The sequence below is a fragment of the Malus domestica genome, chromosome 03, assembly GCF_042453785.1.
Source record: "Malus domestica chromosome 03, GDT2T_hap1".
NCBI classification, from domain to species: domain Eukaryota; kingdom Viridiplantae; phylum Streptophyta; class Magnoliopsida; order Rosales; family Rosaceae; genus Malus; species Malus domestica.
Window position 1 is genome coordinate 33512557 of NC_091663.1, and position 27532 is coordinate 33540088.

At 34.9% G+C, this 27532-nt stretch overlaps 1 protein-coding gene across 1 annotated transcript; it reads right to left on the bottom strand.

The window, feature by feature from the left end:
* Nucleotides 1-16489: 16489 nt before the first annotated feature.
* Nucleotides 16490-16930, bottom strand: LOC103432542 (cell wall / vacuolar inhibitor of fructosidase 1-like). The gene has a single exon (XM_070819756.1). It carries the CDS (start codon nt 16928-16930, stop codon nt 16490-16492), a length of 441 nt encoding a protein of 146 aa, XP_070675857.1.
* Nucleotides 16931-27532: the final 10602 nt, after the last annotated feature.

A 27532-nucleotide genomic window follows, 5' to 3' on the forward strand; every position in this document is an offset into this window, starting at 1 on the left:
GCTGAGAAAAAATATCTGGACAACAACATGATTAGATTCACTACATCTTCTAGCATTATTCGTTGCGCAAGTCTACATTTTTTTATTTTTTTTCGTTTGCTTTATAATTTATTAATGTAAACAAGTTGCGCGACGAATACTATTTTGGTCGCGCAACATGCATATTTTTAATTTTTTTTAATTTTTTTTTCCGTTTTCTTTTTAATTTTAGTCTAAATAAAAAACTCAAACCTAATTATACATTACCGAAATAATTAATAAAACTAATTTATAATCCCAAATACATATTATAACAAATGTAAATTAATATTAATAGTCATCCATATAACATAAATTTATTAATTAAAGTCAAATATAACGTTCTAACAATCTTATTTCATAAAAAAAAAAAACAAATAAACTTTAATCCTCCTCCTCCAAGCATCAACACCTCGCTCCGCATCCCGCAGCACATCGAACTTCCACTGCTGGAAATACATCTTGAAAAGGTCATCCAGATACTTTCGCTGCTTCTCATCGGTTTCATCAACATCCCAATGAACCTATATTAATGCCAATACACTACTACAAAATAGAGCTTTCATGACACTTATTAAGTTTTTTAATGATATTTTTTTTATTAAAAACGTTATTAAAATAAATCGATGACGCAACTAAAAAAACCAATAGGAAGGATTTATAAAAAAGAAGAGCGTCCTGCGAATTCCTCAAAACTTCCTAAACCCTCACGACTCATTCACTCTACCACCCAACCCATTCCCAGCCAACTCCCAAATAGAGAATGAAATATCAACGCTCTCTTTCTCCTCAAGGTGGAAGACTCACCATCTTTCTATCTTCCCCTCTCCTTCTCTCTCTCTGGGACGCCCAATCTTCATCACACAGTCTTCATCACGAACACTCACTGTCTTTCTATCTCTCCCTCTCTTTCTCTCTCTCTGGGACGCCCACAGTCTTCATCAACCAGATTGATTGTTTCCCCCAAATTTCACTCAAAACCTAATTGTGTAAGGTAAGTTTGTTGGAATAGTTATGGGTTTTCTAGAAAATAATTTCTATATTAATCTCTTTTGTGAAGTTGTATTGATTAGTCCAAGCTATGTGGCTGGACAGATTTTAGTTTAGCCTTGTCATTTGCTAAAGTAGTTGTTGTACAAATTGTATTTTAGCCTTGTCATTTGCTAAAGTAGTTGTTGTACAAATTGTAGTTTACCCTTGTCATTTGCTATGTTGGATAACGAGATTGATCATTGGTTTTTTTTTTTTTTTTAACTTTGTGATCCCCTTAATACCAATTCTGAATTAGATTAACTATTACTTTTATCCTCTTTTTTTTTTTTAATCTTTAGATTGTGTGTTCTTGTGGGAGTTGGTGTTTATAGCACACCACACATTTGATAAAACTCCTCATAAGCTCTGCTTCTGTTTTTTATCTTTAGCTCGCAACAGTTTATATATTGTGCCCTCATGCAATCTTGTTATAAGTTTTATTCTAATATCAATCAATATAACTGTTTTAGAATGGATAAATCTTGGATGTCTATAGATAGAAGAACAATCTTGATGGATTGTTTGGATTTGTAGATCCTAGCAGAATCTCTCAAAAGGCTGGCAAAAAGGAACAAAGATCAAATGCACTGGCTCTTAGATTACAGAACTGCAAAAAAGGACAATTAATTTTTGCTCCGTATAACAAAGGGTTATTAGTACTATGTGTTTTGAATTTTTTGTTCCTAACAGATCAGTAGTTGACCATTATGTAATAAAGAATGCAATTATTTATGTTTTGTAGGTTTCATTGGTTGTTGGCTATTATTGACCCCTATGAGGAATTAGTGTATTACATGGACTCCCTTAATTGGATATAGATCGATCCTAGAATGAAGGACATTGTTGAATTGTAAGTATTTGGATATATGTTTGTCTTTATTTCATGCATTTCAAGATTTGAATATATTCATGTGTTCTTATCCTCTATGTGCAGAGCACTGAAATGTTTAAAGCTCAAAAGGGAATAAAGGGTCGAAAAAATATCAATTGGAAAGTAGTAAAGGTAAGGAACATTGTGTTTTGACTTTAAATTAATTTGACTAACTTACATTTTATATGTTTTTATTTGTATATGCAGTGCCCTTTGCAAGAAGGAACTGTAGAATGTGGATATTATGTGATGAAATACATGAAGGAAATCATTGATGATTCGAACTGCTCAATTATTACCAAGGTTGGTAATACTATTACAAAGAGCACTTAAGCGGGTGTATTCGCTACTATCTTATTAGTATTAGTTCTTTGTAGGTAATTTATAGTTCAGGCAAATTAATTTACAGCTAACGATGGTTTTTACTCAAATCATTGGCAACCCATGAAGGAAATCGGCATAACTGAACTAAATTACTTGAATGTTCACACTATTGATGATGAGATGGATTGTTGTTAGCGTGATTTGTAGTGTTTAATTAAAGTTAATTACAATCGAAATTGGAACTCTTGAATCTTCCAAAAGATGCCCAATTGGATTTTAGCTCATCAAAACCATCCTGGGTATTCGTGTATTGAGTTGATTCAAGTCATCAATGGGTTTGTTTTTGTTTTCCTTGTCTAGGTTCAGATTCTAATTCTTGATTTATTTTTTGTCTTCAATAAAATTGTAATGCTAGTCTATCTTTAGTTTACGTTTGAATGTGATAAATAAATAGGTTCAGAGCTGATTTTGTTAAGCCATGTTGTATTTGAGCTTGGTGTTATTTACCATCAAGATAAGGTCCAGCTTGACGTTTTATTACCTCTATACCGAGTGAAAAAAAACACATTAGCGAAAAATACAAGTAGAGAGCCCTTGTTCTTTCTGGGCAAGTTGATGCTAATTGACCACCTCCTTATTAGTTAAATGATTGAAATTAGTTCTTGTCGTGACATGTTCTCTTTGGTTGTGATTTGTTGCAATTCAAAGAAAAAGCTATATACACTCAATAGGAAATTGATGCATTAAGAATAGAGTGGGCTGAGTATGTTGATGACTTCATCCCAATAGATGAAACACTATATTAGCTAGTTTGTGAAATTTTAAATTAAGTGAACTTATAGTTTTATTTTAGTAGGAAACTCTACACATTATATTGTCTTTTGTAATACTTTGGTAGTGGATGAATTACAAATTTATGAAGCAATAATGTTTAATTTGAGGTAAATATCTTGCTTCTTGGATGAATTATGTAAGTCTTCTTATATATGCCATCATACATATTTTAGGACATGTCTTGAACCGTTTATGACACACTTTGTGTGTCACTGGTAATATTCAATGACGCTACAGTGCTATAGTATATGACACTATACAGATGTCATGTTTACTATACCATGACGCTCATTCCTCTGTTTATGACACATATTCTGCATCTCAAATTGAAATAGATGACACGCTTTTTTAATTCAATAATGCTTGTTAGGTATCTCCAAAAGCTATACATGACACTGTGCGTATGTCATGATTAGTATACCATGACGCTCATTCCTATGTTTATGACACATATTCTGTGTCTTAAATTGTAATAGATGACACAAGTTCTTAATTTAATGTCGCTTGTTAGGCGTCCTTAAAAGTAATACATGACACTTTTTCAACATCTTAAAAATATCTTTAAGGACACCTACAAAGATGACGCTAAACCCTTGCATCATTAAACTTTTAACATGATCCATAAAATGCGTCATGTAAGTAAAAATTTGTAGTAGTGATAACAATAAATTAGTAATTTAAAAAATACTATTTTTTAACAAAAATAATTATACATTCTTTAATACAAACTTACTAATAACTCCCCCACCATGGACTTCTTCAACTCCTCAGGCACCATTTTCCAAGACTCCAACTCGGTAGAACATTGGCTCCGCATCAAACCCCAAATATCAAACCTAAGTTCGGCGTACGCATCAGCCATATTTGTTTCTTCAAAGTAGGGCACTCGCTTACGATGGTACCTCTTTATTCGCAACACACTTTTCCTCATATCTTTTTCTACCACAAAATTTTAAAAGTAATAAATAATTTCAACCATATCAAATATTAAAACAACTAATTAATTTAACAATAAATTTCTTTTTTACCTTTCCCTTCGCGCGAGCCTTCTCCCACGCAACTTTTCGTTGAATTAGGAACCGAATAGGCTATTGCCTTTGAAACAAAACCTTTTGAAAACTAGGGTTCTGAAATTGTGGGTATATAGAACCTGTAACACTTTGCGCGACAAACCACTTCGTCGCGCAAAATGCGTTATACATGCGCACTAAATGGAAGCGGTTGAAGGGTATCTAGCCGTTCCAGTGAAACTTTGCACGATGAATATGTGGAAATTTTCGTCGCGCAAACATTTGGCGGCAAAAAATTTTTTCCTACTTTTTCTTGCGCGACAACTACAGGTGTTCGTCGCATAAAGTTTTTTTTTTCTATCCTGCCATTTTTGTGCAACCAGTCTATTTTTTCGTAGCGCAAGTGCCACTTAGGCGACAAAATTTATTTCGTCACGCAAGCTGTTTTTTCTACTAGTGATTTTTACTGTGAGTTCATTGCTAGCTCTTAAACATCTCAACCATTGATAACAGCCATAAAAATGCCATGTTCTCTCGTTCAGGAGAAATTTGAAACAACATAAAAAACCTTCAAAAGCATTTACCCAAGCACCTTTGTAAACTTCAACTTTTAAATGCCTCCGGAAATCATATATCAAAAAATCCCCTATGTGGCTGCTTACGGATTAATTGGATAGACATTTAATTTTGAAATTTTTGTGGTCAACGGCATTTAATTTGTTTAAGTTTTTTTCTTTGTTTGGAAATTCCTAAATTTAACTTCTTATTATTCATGTGTGTGTATATAGCTAATTGTTATAAGCATTCCAAAGATTTTGTCCACCTTAAATTTACTATATTAAAAATAAAAATAAAACTCTTATAAAGACTGCACAATTAATTACTACAAATACTAGCAGATTATGCACATCCTATTTAGGTGTTGCATAATTACATGCATACTTGAAGGCTGTCATACTAGAAGAGATTTTACAACTCCAACTAAATTGGGAACATACAGAAAAACAATCACACTGACAAATTCACAGCTCATATAAATATATTATCTGGTAACACTGTAATTGTCACATCCCGGTCTGGGCTCCCACCACATCCTAAGCTCGACTCCATCGTATCACGATATTGTCCATTTTGGGCCCCGACCATGCTCTCACATTTTTGTTTCTGGGAACTCACACAAGAACTTCACTAAGGGTCACCCATCATGGGTTGCCCTCGCGGGAACTCGCTTAACTTCAGAGTTCCGATAGAACCCGAAGCCAGTGAGCTCCCAAAATACCTCGTGCTAGGTAGAGATAAGAATATACATAAAAGGCTTAGAGGATCCACTCCCCTTAACGATATAGGATGTCACAGTCGATTTATTTAATAAATTTGAATGACAAAACGATTTTTGATTGTACCACTTCGGTGATTATTCAAGGGATAAAAACAAATACAATTCTTGCTAATTGCCTCAAAAATCGATATATCAGTCAATAGGTCATGGTTTATTCGTTTTGAGAAACCTCTTAATTTTATTGTTCTTTGTTGGTTTCACTTAAAAAGTGGAGGCTTGTAGCCTTGTAAGTAGCGATTGATTTTTAAGAGTACGAATCTATCCTTCCTCTTTTTGTTTCTCCTTTTTTTTTTTTTTTTTTTTTTTTTTTAATTAAACTATCGTTCCTTTTAGCTTCTCTTGTAGCCAAAACAATATTTATTCACCAAAAAGGGCTAGAGCTCGATCTTCAAGAAAATGATTCTCGTCGGATCCTTTTTTCTGAGGATCTCGGAGATTCCGTGATTGTGATCGTTAATCGTATATCGTGCGGTCAGTTTTCGTTTGATACTATTTATATTTAATTTTAAATTTTAAATTTTAAATGATTTCTAACCGCACGATGTACATGAAAGGTCACGATCACGAGATCTCTTGAATCCCCAGGAAAAGGATCCGGATCTTCAAAGACCCACTCGAGTCATTTAAAGCTCAAAATATGATTTTTAATGTAGCAAATTTTTTTTATTACAAGCGAAAATGTCTAGTCTAAACTTTATTAAAAAAAAAATTGAACTCAAACTCAATAAATTGAAAAATAATGCCCTAATTACCAGTAGAATTTTCCACTTGCTTCCATATTGCAATTCTAACTTCTAAAAATACGGCAAAACCTCTGAATTTGATCCACACTTGTACAACAAGTTGTAAAAATTTGAATATCGTTTATAATCATATTATTTCTTTCTAAGAACTTGTAAAAATTTGAATATCGTTTATAATCATATTATTTCTTTCTAAGAACTTGTCCAATCTCCATACTTTCGGCACTCCACAAGAGTAAAAGAATTTGGGGCTCGTTTTGTAAGTTAGATGAGATTGGCCCTTAGAGATAGGATTGGTAGCTATTGGTTAAGCTTTGAATCCCAATCCATTGTTTGGGGAAACACTAAGCTGGATGAGACTTAATTGGACTTAAATCCAGTCCATTGTTGGTAAATGACTGGATTGGACATAAAAAATTCATTTATGTTTTTCTATTTTAATTTATTCAATGACACATATAATTAATCATAACAAATAGAAGAACCACATACTGATAATAAAAAAGTTTTACTACTTAATTTGGTGCGGGACGTTCTTTTTTCCCTTCGACCAGGTTGAAATCCCCACAAGATTTTTATCGAGACCCATTGTTAGCACCATATCCCCTTTCTTTGTACGTGTTCTACTTGATTAACGAATATCATACTTATTCTCAAAAGAAAATCATCTATCTTAGCTAGGGGCGGGCAAAAAGGTCTAGGACCCGTGGGGCGGCCTAGGTACTGTTGGTTCGGGATAGGTACGGGGTGGGTCTGATTTTAGTAGAGAAGGAACGGTGCGGGTCATGGATATTCGGGGCAAGGCAATTCAAAACTCTAGTTTCACGGGCCCCTGGACGACCCGTTTATAACATACCAGAACAACACACAGCGTCCACCATTTCTCTTAATTTTTTGAAACTCTCTCTGTCCTTCAAACATTCTCACATGCCACAGAATCTCGCACTCATTGTCCTCAAATTTCTCTTGGACCCGACACCCCAAATGTAAATTTTAGTCTCATCCTTCTTCGATTTCGTTTCCATTGTTTAGATTAAGGAAAAATTGATGAACAATGTCTCATGCAAGTTGTTATCTGTGTAGGGATCTTGCAATCGAAGGGTATAAACCCATATCCCTTTATTGATTTTGAAAATGAAATGTAGACAAAGGGTAACTCAACCAGTGACAGATAGAACTGTGCGGCAGTACCCGTTGATTTTGAGTCTAAAATTGGAAAGGTATAAACCCAGATCCCTTTGTTGATTTTGAATCTTTGATGCCATGATGTTGAATCAATGATGCTATGATTTATGTGTATGAATAATTTTGGTCTCTAGAAATTTGTTGTATGTGGAAGCCTACAATAAACATTATGTGTATTGAAACATTGGCCTGCAGGTTGAGTTTTGGAAGTCAGAACTTGCCTGAGAATCATGGTCAGCACCATCACTCTTTAGTTGTTGTCTTACCATTTTGGCCCACAACTTGCATTTGTTTGTAGTCTCGCCGTTTAATTCTTATCAAACTTGTTACTAAACCATTCGGTTCATCGATTAAGAAAATTGGTCCATAACTCTCTACATATATTGATATGCCTCACAGGAATGGCGAGGTTCGTCGTGGTGGTGTGCCTCAGTGCTTGAGTGTAGCGAAGCGGAGAGAGAGAGGTCGAGAAAGTTTTGAGTTTTGCCTTCTTTCAGTGTTTCCAAATAATCTTTAAAAAAAAAAGTAATTGGACCCATGGACCTGCCCCGAATAGGCTCGTTTGAAACGGGCCAGGTTAGGTCCGGTTCCAAAACTCAAAATCTTTGTACCCACCCTGGCTCGCCCCGTTGCAATTTAAAATGGGTTAGGTCCGGTTCCTCTAAAGTTGGGCCCGGCCCGGCCCGTGCCCACCCTTAATCTTAGCTACCTCACCAAACTGGCCCTTGTGTACAAAAATCTGATTGATTTATAGCTCGTTTGGATGTGCTTTTAAAATTACTAAAAGCGTTTTTGGTGAAAATGTTTCTAAAACCAATCCTTAGTAAAAATGCAAGTAAATCCTAAAAAATCACGTAAAGTGCTTCCTGGAAAAAGCTCATAATTGGTGCTTCTTGCAAAAAGCACTTTAAGTGCTTTTGGAACCCAAAAATATTTTCTCTAAAAAGCTATTTCAGTCATTTTAAAAGTACATCCAAATGAGCCATTACTCTATATATAAAGTGATTGTGACACCACCAATTAATATTGATGAAGATCTCATACTAGGCTCTTGTAGAATAATCCGGTCCGAAAATAAAAAAGGAAAATATTTTATTTATTTAGGGATTTTGTTTTATGTCATTTTATTAAAATTTAGGTCACCTAAGACGATTCGATGATTGAGCAGGGAATCACTCTAGGCTTTAAGGCATCCAACAACGAAGAGGAGTACGAGGCCCTACTAGCCAGCCTCCGAATGGCAAAAGACTTGGCGGTGAAAAAGCTAGCAATTCACTCTGATTCCCAGCTAATCACCAGGCAGACTACTGGGGAGTACACGGCAAAACATCTAAGGATGGCGCAATACCTAGGGAAGGTATGCAAGTAACTTGAGGCATTTCAGACTTACACTCTCACTCAAGTTCTACGAGCAGACAACGCCCACGCAGACGAGCTAGCCGGCCTAGGCTTCGCCCTTGACCACCAACTCAAACACTCTATTCCAGTGGAGTATCTAGACAAGCCAAGCATAGAGGCGGAGCCGGCAGCCGAAGTGTCACAGGTTAGTATAACTCCCAACTGGCAAAGTATGTGGAACGACATTCTCATCCAAAGATCCTACACCGGACCACATCTCTGCTGCCTAGCGCCTCCCGATGACCTAAAGGTTCTAAGCTCAATCCACGAAGGCGTTTGTGGAAATCACTATGGAGGCCTATCCTTAGCACAAAAGGCTCTTAACGCAGGCTACTACTGGCCTACCATGCATAAAGACGCTAAGGAATTAGTGTAAAAGTGCGACCTTTGCCAATGATACAAGCCAATACCAGCACTGTCAGCCAGCGAACTACACTCGCAAACGAGTCATTAGCCATTCATGTAGTGGGCAATCGACTTGGTAGGGTCAATGCCACCCGCTACTAGGGGCAAAGGCATGATGATCGTGTCAACTAATTACTTTACTAAATGGGTAGAAGCAGAGCCCATAACAACCACGACTCAGACGGACATAGAGCGTTTCATATAGAGGAACATCATTTGCCGATTTGGCATCCCTCAATCAATCATCACCGACAACGGCCTGCAATTCGTGGGCAAAGATTTGGCGAAGTTATTCCAAAAGTATGGCATCAAGCAGCACATGTCCACGCCGAGGTATCCTTAAGGTAATGGGCAGGCTGAAGCATCCAACAAGACAATCCTCGACTGCCTCAAGAAATCCCTCACCGACAAGAAGCAAAAATGGCCAGATGAACTCCTAGGTTTTTTTGGTCAATGGTTCTCCCAAAGGTTATATCTTACCCTCTCAGGGACTTCGACAGGGTGACCCACTATCACCTTATTTATTCCTATTATGTGTTGAAGGCCTCTTGGCCACTATTGCTTCCAGGGAATAGGCGTTTCTTATTTGTGGAATTTCAATCGGTAATGAGGCTTCGAAGGTGAACCACCTCCTAATTGCAGATGATAGCTTCATTTTCACGAGGGCCTCTAATGCCGAGTGCTACCATATTTCTAGTATCTTATCAGCTTATGAGCGGGCAACCGGATAGAAAGTCAACCTCTGTGTTTTAGCCGAAATGTTCGGAGAGCTGATAAATCTCGTTTGGCATTCGATTATGGGGTGAAAGTGGTGAATTTCCATGAAAGATACTTGTGGCAGCCTAGTTTGGTTGGTCGTAACTGAGGTCCTTGTTTTGGTTACATCAAGGAACACCTATGGAAACGCCTCTAAGGCTGGAAGGGTAGACTATTAAGTGCAACAGGTAAGGACTTACTGGTTAAATCAATAGCTCAGCTCATTCCCCTATATCTCATGAGCACATTCCTTTTGCCCAAATATTTTTGCGATGACTTGAACCACTTAATTGCATCATTTTGGTGGAATGGGCCTGGAGGAGAGAACTCAATCCACCGGCTTTATTGGGATAAACTCTGCCAACCCAAGTCAGAGGGCGGTTTGGGTTTCGCAACTTTTATGCGTTCAATTTGGCGCTCCTAGCAAATCAAGTTAGGCGCCTACTCATTGATCCAGACTTTTTGGTGGCAAAAATCCTTAGGGCAAAATACTACCCCACTTATTCTATTCTGAACGTGGAGCTTAAACCAAATTGTTCTTTCGTTTGGCGCAGCAACTGAGGGGCAAAATGGTTTGTAGGCTCCGGAACCAAGTTGCGCATTTGGGATAATCCTTAGATTCCCCTCCCTCTCTCATTCCGACTGTTCTCTTCCAAGCCCGTGGGGAGCCCTATGTCATTGGCGGTTGGCCTGATTGACTCGTCTACAAGGAATTGGAATTTTGAGTTATTTTTTGCCACTTTCTCGGTCACTGAGGTGGATCTCATTCGGTTCATTCCTCTGAGCATACCCAACACTAAGGATCGTCTTTCATAACACTTCGATATTAATGGGAGATTCTCCATTAAATCTACATACCATGTAGCTTGTGAATGGTTATTATCATCTTCCACGCGGTAACCTGTTCTTCATCTAGGTCTGCTTCTTTTCCTCTCTGGATAGCTTCGTGGAAGGCCAATGTCCCCTCAAGGTACGCATGATATTTTGGAGATTGTATAGGGATATCGTTCCCAGTAAATCCAACTTTTCCTCAAAAGCATTCCTAACGACCTTTATGCACTTTCTACAACACCTATGGCGAATCCACATCCCACAATCTCTGAGATTGCCATTTCGCACACTGAGAGTGGCTTTCCTCAGTGCTTGGTCCCCTCCACTGTGGTCTTCATTCCCTCTCTTTCTATGCTTGGGCATCAGACTTGGCATCCTATCTCCCTCATGATAAGTTGGAACTTTTCAAGGTCATCTGCAGTGCAATTTGGAATTGCAGAAACTCGATGCTTTGGGAGGGCAGTTGCGACTCCCCAAAGGTGGCGGTGTCTTGCACGACAACGTGGTGGTAGGAATTTGTTCGATTAAATGTGAACCATCATCTCACGGTGTTGCAATTTTGTTACCCTCCAGATGGACAGGTCAACTGAAACTTAATTTTGGCGAGGCTCGGAATCGGGACAGCCTTATTAGTGGAGTGGGTGTAATTGTCCGCGAGGGAAATGGCAACTTGTGGTAGCCTTTTGTAAGAACTTTCCCAATGTTCTATCTTTTCTGCAGGCAGAGGGTATTGCAGCTAGAGAAGGTGTGGCCTGGAACAGGGGTTTTCGTAATTTACTAATTGAAGGTGATTCTCTTCAAATTATTAGCGCGCTGCGGAATCCCTCGACTAATCTCTCCTATCTGAGTCAGATTATCGAGGATACCAAAGCTTAGCTCCCCTTGATCACTGAAGATCTTTGTACCCACATCTGTCGTCAGGCTAACAACGTATCTCATTGTCTGGCTGGCTACAGTTTTTATTTAGGTAGTGAATCTGAATGGTTATCATCTCCCCCTCCTTTATCTTGGATCTCCTTGTAGAGGAAAGTTTGTAATTGGGGGTGAGTGTGATGTTTTCTTCCTACATGAACTCTTGATGTACTTTGTAATTCCGAGACTGAGGTTCCCTATTTGGGCCTCAGTCAGCTATCTAATATACTATCGATTTCTATCCAAAAAAAAAAAAAAAAAAACAAACAAACCTTTCGCTCATGCAGAAAGACGGACATCCTCTAGGTTATGGGTGTGGAGGGAGAAATTTTTCAGTATGCGGAAAATAAGACACGGTGTATCAAGTACCATAATATAAGTGGTTATAGTTTTGTTTTTAATATCCAACCACTTGTATTATAACATTTAGTATACCAGACTGAGTTCTTGGCACATAAAAACATTTCTCGTGAGGAGGCCGCACAAGAATAAATTGTAGTCATTGGTCTCCCTGTGGAGTACCAGATAATTGTAATGAGATTTTCTACGATTTTATTATTTGAAACGTTCATTGTTGAAAACCATCAAATCTCGAAAGGATGGAGATTGGACAACTTCTTAGAAAGAAATAATATGATTTTAATGATATTCAAAATTTTACAACTTGTTGGCTAAGTGCTGATCAAGTTTAGACGTATCGCCGTATTTTTCAATTGCAATATGAAAGCATGTGTAGATTTTTGGTGATTAGAATATTTCTCTGCAGTTTACTGCGTCTCTAGTTCAAATAACTCTTTATGAAATTTAAATTGGAAATTTTCACTTGTAATAAAAAAAAAAAAAGATATGAAAAATCATATTTTATGCTTAAATGACCCGAACGGATCCTTTGAAGGTTGAACTGTAGTTGTTTTTGGTGAATAAAATATTGTCAAAGTCATGAGTAGATTTTATATTATATATTTAATCATATTCTTAGTATATTTTGGTTATTATTTTAGAACAATTTTGATACTTTAAATTGTATTTTCAATATAAAATTTTCAAATTCCTCTGGAACAAAACGTGATCATATGGATGAGTTTTAGACTAATTCCAGTTGGAGGACGTTTGTGAGTCACTTAGCTTGATCGTGTCAAAATATCAGATTTTTCCACCAAGTGGTTATTTTCTGGCGATAGAATAAATGAGCAGTGCGCGGTACTGGAAAAGTGACTTTCGATCTTAATTGTGAGTTTTGGAGCCCTAGATGGCCTATTTTGGTTTCGGCCCCTTCTGGAGATGTGTTCAAAACGTTCCAATCTTTAAAACCAGCTATCATGGGCCGGATTTGGAGGATATTTGAAGCTAAACCGTGGCTGGACAATTCTCTTGCAGATTCTCCTAGCTTAATTAGGACTTTATTTTCCTAGCATATTTTATTATTATTTGGTTTCCTAGTTGGAAAAAAAGACTTTTATTTAGGGATTTTGTGATAGCTTATGTAAAGGATATAAGGCTTTGGCCGACCCTAGTTTTTATACTTTCTCTTTTATGCGACTTTGGAGATAGGAAATTGGCTAGGGGTTCTTGAAGAATTTTAGACTTTTACTTTAAGTGTTTTCATACTTTTTCTTGCTAATAATATTTTCTACAATTTCAATTATGAATATGCGTAACTAATCCGTTTTGGTCGGAAGGTTTCCTGAAATTGACGATGGCTTCTTGTGGTTGATAATTGTAATTTCACTTAAGATGAACACCATGTCTTAATGGTTGCATGGTTTTTCAAAGGGTTTCACAAAATATAATGAATCTCTCAAGTTCATATTTGATTTGAACGTCTGGACAGATTGCATGTTAGATATACGTTCTATGTTGGAGATTCTAAGTAAAATATAAATGAGGAAAACCTTACCTTCAAAGTGGCATGTGTAGAACATAAGTAATAGGTAAAAATACATAGGATTGCTAGGTGATGGTGGAACCCTAGTACTTTTATAAATTGGTATTTAAGACTCTTTTCTTTTATCGTATCAATTTTGGGCCAATTTACTATTTATTTTTAATTAAAATTCGTTTTTAATATTACCCAAATTCAAAATCTCATTTCTCAATTTTTAATTTTAGGTAGTTAATTAGGAATTGTTTTTATATAAATTATTTAAATAGTCCTTGTGGAGAACGACTTTGCATGAGCATTTATACAACATCCTTGAACTCTTGCATGTAATTTGTGTGATTTTAACTTTCTTTTTGTAGGTACTAAAAATCCTATCTAAAAGGAAGGGAAGATTCGTACTCTTAAAAAATGTAATGTTAGGAAGACTAAATTTTGAAAATTAAACGACATAAAAATTGATAATTTATTTATTACTTAAACGTTGATAAACGTGATCATTTCTATTGGTGACACATCATTTAGTTTGTAAATTTAGTTTCCAAATTTAGTCCCTCTAGCATTACCCTCTTAAAAATCAATAGCTATGTACAAGGGTACAAGCATGCTCTTTAAATGAAACCAATAAAGAACAACGAAATTAGGTGGTTTCTCCAAACGAATAAATCATAATTTATTGATTGATATTGATTTTGGAGGCAACTAGCAAGATTCTGATTTGTATTATCCCTTGAATAATCGCCAAGGAGGTATAATAAAAAAAAATTGTCATCAAAATGTATGTAGTTTTGTTAAAAATATAACAAACCGATTAGACTGGAAAGTATACAAAACTGATTCTGCATGTATTTTACACTAATTCTGTAAAAATGGTCAATAACAGATTGGACAGATTCTAGAAATAAAGGATACAAATTGATTCTATATATAATTTCGAAAGTGATCCTATAAAAATGGTCGATGAGGATTTGAGTTGATGACACTAATTTCTTTAAAGTTGTATGGCGTGGGGTATAATAATATACATAATTGTTTTGGGTATGACTGATATTTTAACAAATTCTTTCCATATTTTAGGTTATTCATTTTGTCTCTCTTAGAAATGTTTAAAAACTAGGAGATTTGAAATATTTATATATTTTTGTCTCCATATGTAAGGCTTCCAAAAAATTACTTAAACAAATTAAATGCCGTTTACCAAAGAAAATAAACAAATTAAATGTCTACCCAAATAATACATAACAGGTATATCGGGGATTTGGTGCCGTGATTTTGTGAACAACCTAAATTTATTTATATGGCATTATATTCCAAATTGTAAAGGGATTTTAAAATTTTGGGTTCTTTAGATATAAGCCCATGCAACACTTATTTCCTTGACAAAAACCCATCTCGTTTTAAACATCCAAATAAAACCCAAATTTGAAATAAATTGCCATGTAAACAAATAAATACCTATTATTTTTAAAATATTTACAATTGTGCCACAACACCCTAATTATGTTGATGAATTTAATTACCACCATAATTATAGCAAATAAGTGCTTTATTATTACAAAAGTATCTACTTTATACTTGTCTTACCATCATTTGTTCCATTTCTTTTTGTTGTTTGACAATCATTGTAGGTAAATAATTTTGCATGTATACGTTATTCACACTTTGTTGTTATTATATCTATGTGAAATAAATTACCTATATTTTTAAGTAGAATAAAGGTAATTAATTAACTTTGAATCAATTGGCTAAAAACATCCTTTGATTTTGTAGGTAAATAATTTTGCATGTATTATTACATATACTAGGCACATTTGTTATTATTATGTGTTGTTTGCAATCAATCAACATTCATTTCTTCAGTAGGTAAATTACAAAAGTATCCACTTTATACTTGTCTCACCATCATCTGTTCCATTTCTTATATTTGTTTGACAATCATTGTAGGTAAATTATTTTGCATGTATACATTAGGCACATTTTGTTATTATTATATCTGTGTGAAATAAATTACCTATATTTTTAAGTAGAATATAGGTAATTAATTAACTTTGAATCAATTGGCTAAAACATCCTTTAATTTTGTAGATAAATTATTTTGCATGTATTATTACATATACTAGGCACATTTGTTATTATTATGTGTTGTTTGCAATCAATCAACATTCATTTATTTTGTAGGTAAATTATTTTGCATGTATTATTACATATGTTAGGCACGTTTTGATATTATTATATATATGTGTATGCAAATAGCTTAAATAACTTTTGAAATCAAACAATATTTATTTATTTATTACATAGGTAAATTATTTTGCATGTATTATTTTACCTGGAACTTATATTGTTATTTTATATATGTAAAATATTGGTAATTTTGAATAAAATAACATTTGTATATTTGTGAATAAATGCTAATTTACTTGTTACAATTATTTGAAAGGAAAAAAATGCTCATTTTTACATAAATGTGAAAACAACCATATAAGGAAACAAAATTCTAATGTCATGTAATTTTTGTTATTAATATGGATTGAAATCATGACACTCAAAATTTTCTTTTCCAAATCTGCATAAACATTTCAAAACATTTAATTGAATGAAATAATATCAAATAAATGTAGATAACAAGTAATAAACCCAAAATCAATAATATTAGGGGTAATTTAGACATCCAAAAATACCAATTTTGCCAAGTCATACTTAATTATGGATATTGCTTAGTTGGAGCCTAGCCATTGGGTTTTTATTAGAAAATTTTACAAATGGGGGTTTTAGTTAATGAAAATTGAATTCCAAGGGGTATACTCATATTTTCAGTAAAAAAATTTCAATTATTGAAATGACCACATAGATCAAATATTGACGCTATCAAATTAGTAGTAGTTAAAAAGAAATGCAATCGTTGATTATTATATCAAATTTATTATTCTCTTATGACAAGAGAAGAATACATCAAGAGCGCAATACTTTGGCAATTGCTGCAGCCACATAAGCAACATCATGGAGAGCTTGGCTTTCGTCTTTGAAAGGACTGCCGCCGGAAAAACCTCTTTCGCATGAATCTGCGTTTGCGACGACATTAGTCATGCCTATCTCTGCTGACTTATAATCATCTTTACCGAAAGCTTCAACGGCTTGAGAAATATCAAGTTGGAAAATATCGTCGTAGTTAAATCTGCAGTTTCTTGCGGGTGTATTTCCCGGCTCTCTATCGATCAACTCCTCGACTTGGAGATTAGCTTCGCGTGCCTTAGCCCTAACTGCATCAACCATTATGATGCCTAAGCCTTTGACATCTGCTTTGGCGCTTCGAGGGTCTGATTGAAGTGTAGAGACGCAAAGATCGGGATATGGTGTTTGGTTGCATGTTTGTGCGATCAGATTGGCATCCATTGGAAAGAAGACCGTCGGCCTGTTGCAGTGGCTAGTTGGAAGAAATACAACTAGAAAAACAATTTGAATGAGAAATATCAGTGTTTTTGTTGAAGGAGAGTTCGAATTATTCTTCATCTTTCTTTTTTTTCTGGTGCGCACAGAAAATTAGGGTAAACTTTAGGACTTCGGTATTTTGTGGTTGGTTTATAGAATATGGGGGGTATATATAGCAATACCGGAAGGCTAAACTAGGATAGAAATCTTATCACATCAAAACCCAATCAGAGTTATGTCAACATAATTCCTTAAAAGTTAAAACAAAGAAACCTAAATTTTAATAAAATGACATAAAACAAAATCCCTAAATAAATAAAATATTTTCCTTTTTTATTTTCAGACCGGATTAATCTACAAGAGCCCAGTATGAGATCTTCATCAATATTAATTGATGGTGTCACAATCACTTTATATAGAGAGTAAATCAATCGGATTTTTGTACACAAGGGCCAGTTTTGTGAGCTAGCTAGGATATGTGATTTTCTTTTGAGAATAAGTACACCATTCATTAATCAGGTAGAACACGTACAAAGAAAGGGGATAGGGTTGTAATAATGGATCCCAATAAAAATCTTGCTGGAATTTTAACATGGTCGAAGAGAAAAAAGAGCGTCCCGCACCAAATTAAGTAGTAAGACTTTTTTTATTATCAATATGTCTTCTATTTGTTTGGATTAATTATATGTGCCATTGAATAAATTAAAATAGAAAAACATAAATGAATTTTTTATGTTCAATCCAGTCATCTACCAACAATGGACTGGATTTAAGGGCTGGTTTGGTATTGTTGTGCTTTGAAAAAAAAACTTTTTTTGTTGTGTTACGAGAATAAACAGATGTGAAATAAAGCAGTAGAGTGTTTGGTAAACTTTTTTGTAAAAGTGCTTTTAGCAAAAAAAAAAGTAGTGTTAAAGTGTTTGGCTAATTTTGATGTAAAACCGTTGAGGCTGTGTAAAATGACTAAAAAAGATATTATGTCGAATATTATATAATAATTTTTTTTATCTTTTCTTTTATTATGACATTCATAAGATTTATATAAACTATTTATAAACAGTTGTGAGCTTCGAAGAATGTACTTTTACCTTTTTTTTATTAAAATATTTATGATTTTTTTATTCTATTCTTTTCTATAAGAGTCGTTTCTTCTTTACCTTGTCCTTATTTTATTTTTGCAGAACCTTTGTATATTCAATCTTCCGCCGCTCACACCAACTCTCCCCTTTCTCTCTCGGTCTCTCTCTGCCTAATCCTAAGGAAGGTTAGGTCGTGGGGAAAGGAAGGCTGGGTCGTATCAACCAATTTGCAGAAGATGGATAAACTCTGATTTCAGGACTTACCGTCTGTGTTAACGGCAAAGGCGTTTAGGCTTTCTAGTTGAGATTTTAGGTGTCAAGCAGAAGGGTGCAAATCTAGCATTCTTTGTGCAACCCAGATTTTGGCAAAGCCCAGAAATCCGACGAAGAGGCCCTGAATTTCGACAAAACACAGAAATCTGATGAACCTCCTGCCGCTCCTGTCCCAAAAATTCGAAGAAGATCAGAGTTAGAGAGGACGGAAGAGAGACGTGGTGGGGTCTGAATGTTTACCAAACATAAAAAAGCTCCCAGCTTTTTTTTATACCCATTTTTTTTTCAAAAGCACCTCAGTACCAAACCAGGGCTAAGTCCAATTGAGTCTCATCCAGCTTAGTGTTTCCCCAAACAATGGATTGGGATTCAAAGCTTAACCAATCGTTACCAATCCTATCTCTAAGAGCCAATCTCATCTAGCTTGCCAAACGAGCCCCAAATTCTTTTACTCTTATGGAGTGCCGAAGGGATGGAGATTGGACAAGTTCTTAGAAAGAAATAATATGATTATAAACGATATTCAAATTTTTACAACTTGTTGTACAAGTGTGGATCACATTTAGAGGTTTTGCCGTATTTTTCAAAGTTAGAATTGCAATATGGAAGCAAGTGGTAAATTCTATTTAATAAAGTTTAGATTAGACATTTTCGCTTGTAATAAAAAAATTTGCGACATTAAAAATCTTATTTTGAGCTTTAAATGACTCGAGCGGATCTTTGAAGATCGAGCTCTAGCCCTTTTTGGTGAATAAATATTGTTTTGGCCACAAGAGAAGCTAAAAGGAAGGATAGTTTAATTTATTTTAAAATAAAATAAAATAAATAAATAAAAAATTAAATTAAATTAAAATAAGAGAGAGAGAAAGACAAAAAGGAAGGATATAGATTCGTACCCAAAAATCAATTGCTACTTACAAGGCTACAAGCCTCCACTTTTAAGTGAAACCAACAAAGAACAATGAAATTAGGAGGTTTCTCAAAACGAATAAATCATGACCTACTGACTGATTTATTGATTTTGGAGGCACAGCAAGAATTTGATTTGTTTTTATCCCTTGAATAATTACCGAAGTAGTACAATCAAAAATCGTTTTGTCATTCAAATTTTTAGAACAAATCGACAGTGTTACCAGATAATATATTTGTATGAGCTGTGTATTTGTCAGTGTGATTGTTTTTCTGTATGTTCCCAATATAGTTGGAGTTGTAAAATCTCTTTTAGTATTACAGCCTTCAAGTATGCATGTAATTATCCAACACCCAAATAGGATGTGCATAATCTGCTAGTATTTGTAGTAATTTTTAATTTCTTTTGCGGTTTTAAATGTGCAGTCTTTATAAGAATTTTTTTTTTTTTTTAATATAGTAAGTTTAAAGTGGACAAAATCTTTGGAATGCTTATAACAATTAGCTATATACACACACATGAATAATAAGAATTTAAATTAAGGAATTTCCAAACAAAGAAAAAAAACTTAAAAATAAATTAAATGCCGTTGACCACAAAAATTAAAAAATTAAATGTCTATCCAATTAACCGTAAGCAGCCATATGGGGGATTTTTTGATATATGATTTCCAGAGGCATTTAAAAGTTGAAGAAGTTTCCAAAGGTGCTTGGGTAAATGCTTTTGAAGGTTTTTATGTTGTTTCAAATTTCTCCTGAACGAGAGAACATGGCATTTTTATGGCTGTTATCAACAGTTGAGATGTTTAAGAGGTAGCAATGAACTCATAGTAAAAATCATTAGTAGAAAAAACAGCTTGCGCAACGAAACAAATTTCGTCGCTTAAGTGTCACTTGCTCGATGAAAAAATAGATTGGTTGCGCAAAAATGGCAGGATAGAAAAAAAAAGAAAAAAGAAAAAAAAAAAAAAACTTTATGTGACGAATAAGAAAACTTTGCGCGACAAACACGTGTAGTCATCACGCAAGAAGAAGCTGGAAAATTTTTTTTGCCACCAACTTTTTGCGCGATGAAAAATTACCATTGTAAGCAAGTGCCCTACTTAGAAGACAAAACTATGGCTTATGCATACGCCGAACTTAGGTTTGATATTGGGGGTTTGGTGCAGAGCCAATGTTCTACCGAGTTTGAGTCTTGGAAAATGGTGCCTAAGGAGTTGAAGAAGTCCATGGTGGGAGAGTTATCGGTAAGTTTGTATTAAAGAATGTATAATTATTTTTGTTAAAAAGTAGTATTTTTTAAATTACTAATTTATTGTTATTGGCATCAATATAGGTTCATTGGGATGTTGATGAAACCGATGAGAAGCAGCGGAAGTATCTGGATGACCTTCTCAAGTTGCATTTCCGATAGTGGAAGTTTGATGTTCTGCGGGATGCGGAGCGAGGTGCTGATGCCCTGGAGGAGGAGGATTGAAGTTTATTTGTTTTTTTTATGAAATAAGATTTTTAGGACGTTATAATTAACTTTCATTAATAAATTTATGTTATATGGATGACTATTAATATTAATTTACATTTGTTATAATATGTATTTGGGATAATAAATTAGTTTTATTAATTATTTTGGTAATGTTTAATTAGGTTTGAGTTTTTTATTTATATTTAGAATAAAAAAAATTTACATTAGTTAAAAAGAAAACGGAAAAAAATTTAAAAAATATGCATGTTGCGCGACCAAAATAGTATTCATCACGCAACTTGTTTACATTAATAAATTATAAAGAAAATGAAAAAAAATAAATGTAGACTTGTGCGACGAATATATGCTAGAAGATGTAGTGAAGCCAATCATGTTGTTGTCCAATTTTTTTTCCAGCTAACGTCAAGAACGTTGCGAAAGATTGACGTTAATCAGTTGCGCCATGACATTGTCCAAGTCCCATGCAAGTTTGAGATAATATTTCGTCCAGTTTTCTTCACAAGTATGATACACGTGATGGTTCACTTGCCGGAATAGGCATTGCTTGCAGGTATTGTCAACTATCGTTGGAAGTACCAATGGAAATGTATATAATCCTCATCATTTGTTTATTCATCATTAACTGACGCTTACTAATTTGTATAGTATCGTTTTATTTTGGAAGGCTTCTCGGGGAGTTGAAAAAATGTGTACGCAATAGGGCGAAGCCCGAAGGATCAATTATAGAGGCTTGGGTTCAATATGAGTCGCTTACATTTTGTGGAATGTATTTAAAAGATGTGGAGACGATTTTCAATTGTCCTCGGCACAATAATGATGGGGGCCAAAACGCACGACCCTTTGGAGATCCTGTACGAGACGAGTCGTTTTCCAAAAATGACATGGAGGTAGCACATTGGTTTGTATTGAACAATTGTGACAAGACAATGGCATACCTAGATGAGCATGAACAGATGATGAAGCGAGAACATCCATCACATTTGTATGCCAAGAAACACTGTGAATTGTTTCCACATTGGTTTCTCAAATATGTAAGTTATAAGTGTTTTTTATTTGACATATATATTGTGGTATGTAATTTTCTCAAATTAACAGGTGTATGTTTTTGTATAATGTTAGGTGAATCAATTGAAAGCATCGAATTCCCTCACTTACAATGAGGAGTTATATAACTTGGCGTTCAGACCGATTAGCGTTGAATTGTTCTCGGGTTGCCATGTTAACAGCGTCAAGTTTTTTGGGGCTGCACGAAATGACAAGTTGTGTATGCAAAACAGCGGTGTCCATGTCCCAGGTGGAGGCGAAGGTACAAACATTGATTTTTATGGCAAACTAACAAGTGTCGTGCAATTGCTTTACAAAGATTGATGCCAAGTGATTATGTTTAAGTGTGGATGGTTTGATACAAACCCAAATAGGCAGGGAAGTGTTAAAATCGACCATGGTTTACTATCTGTGAACACTAACAGAATTTGGTACGATGACGACCCTTACATTTTAGCAAACATGGCAAAACAAATTGTGTATCTAGATGACCATAAAGTTGGAAGAGGTTGGAAAGTTATTCAAAAGATGGATCAGAGTAATGTGTATGCTATATCAGAACAAGACCCTACTGACGACGACGACGACGTCAACAACGTTGCTGACCAACGTTTAGAATCTTCAATTGAAAATGATGCGAAAACACTTCGAGATAAATCTTATCCAAGAGCTGTTTCTGATACAAGGAGTGGCTTCAATCGAAATACCGATTTAGTCAATTACAATTGACCTCGGTAATCTTCCGCGATATGATGTTGCAGTGGGCCCGAACAATAACTGTGACGTACCTATCGAGGAGAAGGAATGGGAGACTGAAAATGATGATAACAACGATAGTGAAAGTTATTATAGTTCGGATGATGAATAATGCAATTTATTTGTGACTTGCTCTATAAAACATATTAAATTATATTTTTTTTGTAATTTATTTATCTTATGTTATAAATAAATTATTTTTATTTGAATAAATATAAATTAAAAAAAATTTGACCCAGGTAAGTCAAAATTTCAGCTCATTGCAGACTACATTCATGTTAATCGTGCAAGGAGCTAAAAATTGACTTTATGGGAGGGCAAGAAAATAATTTCGTGAAAAATTGAATTTTTTGCATGAAGAATACCTTTCTATTCGTCGCACAAGAACCTCGGGATTTAACTGAAATCACACACTTTCCCCTCAGCTCTTCCTCTTTATGAACCCTCTCTCTCTCACGCGAACGTTCTCTCCTTTCTCCCTTCGACAACCCTCTCTCAGACTAAATCTTTGTCACCCTCTGACCCTCTCGGCCTCTCGCCCCCTCACACTCTCTCTTCCCCCTCCGACAGCCGTCTCTCTAAGGTATATGCACAATTTACTTAACTCTAGTAAAGTTAGGAATTAGGGTTCTAGAAAATTTTCGGAATTTGTCATTTTAGGAATTAGGGTTCTAGAAACTTTTAGAAAATTGTCATTTTAGGAATTAGGGTTCTAATCTGCTTTGATTTTTGCAATTAATTTCTGAGTTTGTGCTAGACTTTGCATGTCAATTTTGTGTTCTATATCAAAATATTTGTATGTCAATTATATGTCAATTCTCCATTAAGGGTTAGCTTGGTCTGCAATTAGTTTAGGAATTGGGTGACGTTTATGTTTTTGGTTTGATCCAACATATATAGAACATATATAGAAATTCTGAGAAGCAGGGGGCAGTAATGCCTCAATCCAAATTAAATTTACAAGAATAAATATACAATGAATTGTGGGGATTTAGATGTGAAAATATGTGATCAACTATCAACGGCATTGCATGTTTGATTTTGACAAAGCAAAAATAATCAAAGCTTGGGAAAAACAGAACCCTAAACTACCAATAAAATTTGTCAAAAATATACAGAGCTTGAAAGCTCAAGCATCCTAATTTAACAATGTTCCTAAAACAATGCTAGAATCTTTACATGTCTTCTTATTGTGGCCAAGCCCCTTGCATTTGCGACATTGCAGCTGGCGTTTTTTTTAGAAACAAAACTTGGGAAAAACAGAACCCTAAACCATTTTTATTGGTAGTTTAGGGTTCTGTTTTTTTAGAAACAAAGCTTTGATGAATTGGGCATGTGCTCTCTTCAAAGTTGTTCTCTAGTCAACCACCATACTTATCTGCTCCTTCATGGAGGCAGCAGTCAAAGGTTTCAGAATATTGGAGCATCAATTAACAGTTTGGAGCAATAATTTAGACAGCTGGCTACCTAGATTTCAGATAGAGAAAATGGAAGATTTCCTAGTCAAATGGTGCCTAATCCAAGAGGTACAGAGGATTGTTGTGCAATAAAGACTTTGCATTACGGAAATAGCTACGACAACCAAGCAAATAAAAAAATTGGGGTCGCACAACCAGCAACGAAAACAGCAGAAAAAGTTGCAGAAATAGACATTGCCCCAATGCCAGTTCGTGAGCGTGTTTATGAGCCTCCAACTCCATACCCAGAGAGATTAATACCGAATGCTAAGGATCAGCAATTAAAAGACTTTATACAGACCTTGGCTAAAGTTCAAATTAATTTACCATTGTTGGAAGCCATTAAAAAGATTCCTTCTTATGCCAAGTTTTTGAAAGTTGTTTGCACCAAAAATAAAAAAACTGGTAGAATCAGAGAAAATTGTGCTAACAGAACAATGCAGCGCTGTTTTGCTGCAAAAATTGCCGCCAAAGAAGAAAGATTCAGGGAGTTTTACTATTTCTTGTACTATTGGCAATTCTGATTTTAAAAGTACTTTAATTGATTTAGGTGCTAGTGTAAACTTAATATCTTATTCTATTTTTAAACGTTTAGGAAAAGGCAAGCTGAAACCAACCTCCAGCTTTATTCAATTGGCTGACCGTTCAATTACCTATCCTATAAGGGTCATTGAAGATGTTATTGTTAAAGACAATTGATATTTACTAGCTAATTTTATAGTTTTGGACATGGATGAAGATTTGAAAACACCCATCATTTTAGGCCGCCCATTCATGGCAACATCCTAGACTCTTATTGATGTTGAAGTAAGAACATTAACATTAAGGGTTGAAGATCAAATAGTTGTTTTCAGTTTGTTTGAAGTCGCCACACATCTAGGTGACAAACAAGAATGCATGCGTATTGATGCGTTAGATGGTTTAGCCCGTGCCAAGTGTAAAACTAGATCATCAAATGACCATCTGTCTCTAAAGTCTTTAAATGTAAGTCATGATTGTAAAAGTATTGAGGTGCATAAATAATAAAAAACAGAACCAACTTTGTTTGACAACTATCCAAGCCACTAGATTGACCAAAAACATCTAAATGTCAAGGGCAAGAATAAAAAGTTGCAAGGCAGTCCAATTTGTAAGAAAATACAGCCTGGTAAAAAAGTGTGGCTGTTGAGTTCAGAGTTCACGTCATTTCCAGGGAAACAGGAGTCACGGTGGAAAGGCCCATTTTTGATTACTAAAGTTTTTCAGAATGGTAACGTGGACATTGAGGACGGCTGAGGGTGAAGGCTTCGCATTTAAGGTTACCAAACATCGACTTAAACCATTCATAGGGAAGTTCAGTGCAAGCGAATTATTGACTCTGAAGGAATCAATGATCTAGCCACCGAACCTCTGCCGCCAGCTTCGTCAAGCCACCAGTCTTCGTTAAACCGTCGAATCTCGCCAGCACAGTTCCCTGAACAGTGGCATCTTCCTGCTTCATCGCGAGCACCTCTCGGATTGCGTTTGGTTCGTCTACTGATCGAATTCTCGGAAGAGAAACATAACCCATAATTTTTTGTTCAAATAATCTAAAATTGCAAATACATATCAAGATGTTAACTTTGTCTAATCAGCTAGAGAGTGTAGATGCATTTACATATTAAAGACTCATTCTTGTTGTGATTGTATAAAACCGAGAAGAACCCAAATCAAATTTGACTACAATCAGCTGAGTTACGGTAAAAATTGGAAAATTTGCAATTTTATCAGGAAAATAACAGAGAATTGAAAACGTGTTCCGATAGGAAAGTGAGTCTATCACCCCACTCCACTCAAAGATATTTTTTACAACTAATTGTATTATAATATTTGATGTACCGAACTCTGTATCTGATACAGAGATATTTTTTAAAATTAATTATATTATAATATTTAGTGTACCAAGATTTGTATACATTGAAAAATCTCTCGTCCACTTGCATCTATTTCTTTCTTCATTGTACGTTTGTTCTTTTATCTTTGTCCTACGTGGCCACTTGATATTGGTCGCATAGAAATTTCATGAGACCAACTAATTAGTGTCCAGTGTTTCTTGAATAAGCGTATGGATATATAACCCCACACAGAGTCCAACTAATTAGTGTCCAGTGTGTCTTGAATAAGCGGATGGATATATAACCCCCACACCGAGTCCTTAGAATCTAGAAAGTAAACAAACAAGATGATGTCTTAAAACCACATATGTCTAGGAAATTTTGAAACAAAAAAATCAACCATTATTGTGGTTTTGTTTTGGCATATCGGATTCGGATGGACAAGGAGGACATCAAACTTGGATATATTTGGAAGAGAAACTTAGAAGAGAACTACCATTATATTATAGTATTGTTTATTCATACTGCATGCATGATAAGAAGGGTTACGAATAAGAGTAGGTTCGATTTAGAGTTCGTTTAGTTATAGGAATAAGTGTAGAATGACGAGAAGGATTATGTTAGATTCAAAGTTCGAAAACTTCGAGTAATCAAAATAGAGCTACCATTAAAATTATTTATATTGCTTGAGTAGCCAACCAGAAGTATAAGTACCGCTATCTATATCACATTTCATCGAAATTTAGTTTTCGGACACTAAATTAACTATATAGTTATGATTAACTAGCCTTCATGCACGTGCTTGAAGATATTTTTTGAATCACGGCGTATTACACACGATTTACACGTTTTAAATTTATTTATATGTGTAAATTGACAAAAGGAAAGTCAAATATTTGTAAATGAATAATCTTAGATCATGCTAGAAGAAAGCCCTCATAAACCAATTCAAGCAGCTAAATTCAAATAATAAAATCGGTTTCTATAGAATTTACATTAAGAATAGAGAAAATAATATTCAATAAACAATTGATTGAATCACATTATTGCTATTCCATTGTGAGGCTAAGCCTAGCCCCCTTCCCCCTTAGTGTAGATAATATTGTTTGTTAAAATAATAATAAAAAAAATCATTTGACAACTAATTTAATCACATTATTATTCGCATGTGAAAGACCTTTTTTATAACGGGCATTACACGCCTTTTAAGATGTTTTGAACGTGTTTGAAAATAGAGAAAATAATATTGAATAAACAACTGATTGAATCACATTATTGCTAAACCATTATGAGGCTAAGCCCACCCCCCTCCCTCGTAGTGTTGAGCGAGTGCAGAAGACATTTTTTGAATCATGATAGGCTATGCACAACTTACCCATTTTAAATGTATTTATATGCGTTAATTGACAAAAGGAAAGTCAAATATTTGAAGTAAATGAATAATCTTACATCACGCTAGAAGAAACCCCTCATAAACCAATTAAAGCAGCTGAATCCACATAATAAAATCGGTCTCTGTAGAATTTACATTAAAAATAGAGAAAATAATATTTAAAAAACATCTAATTGAATCACACTATTGCTAGCTCACTTGTGAGGCTAAGCACACCCCCTCCCCCTTAGCGTAGATAATATCGTTTGTTAAAAAAAAAAAAAAACAATCATTCGACAATTAATTTAATGTTAATAAACAACTGATTGAATCACACTAA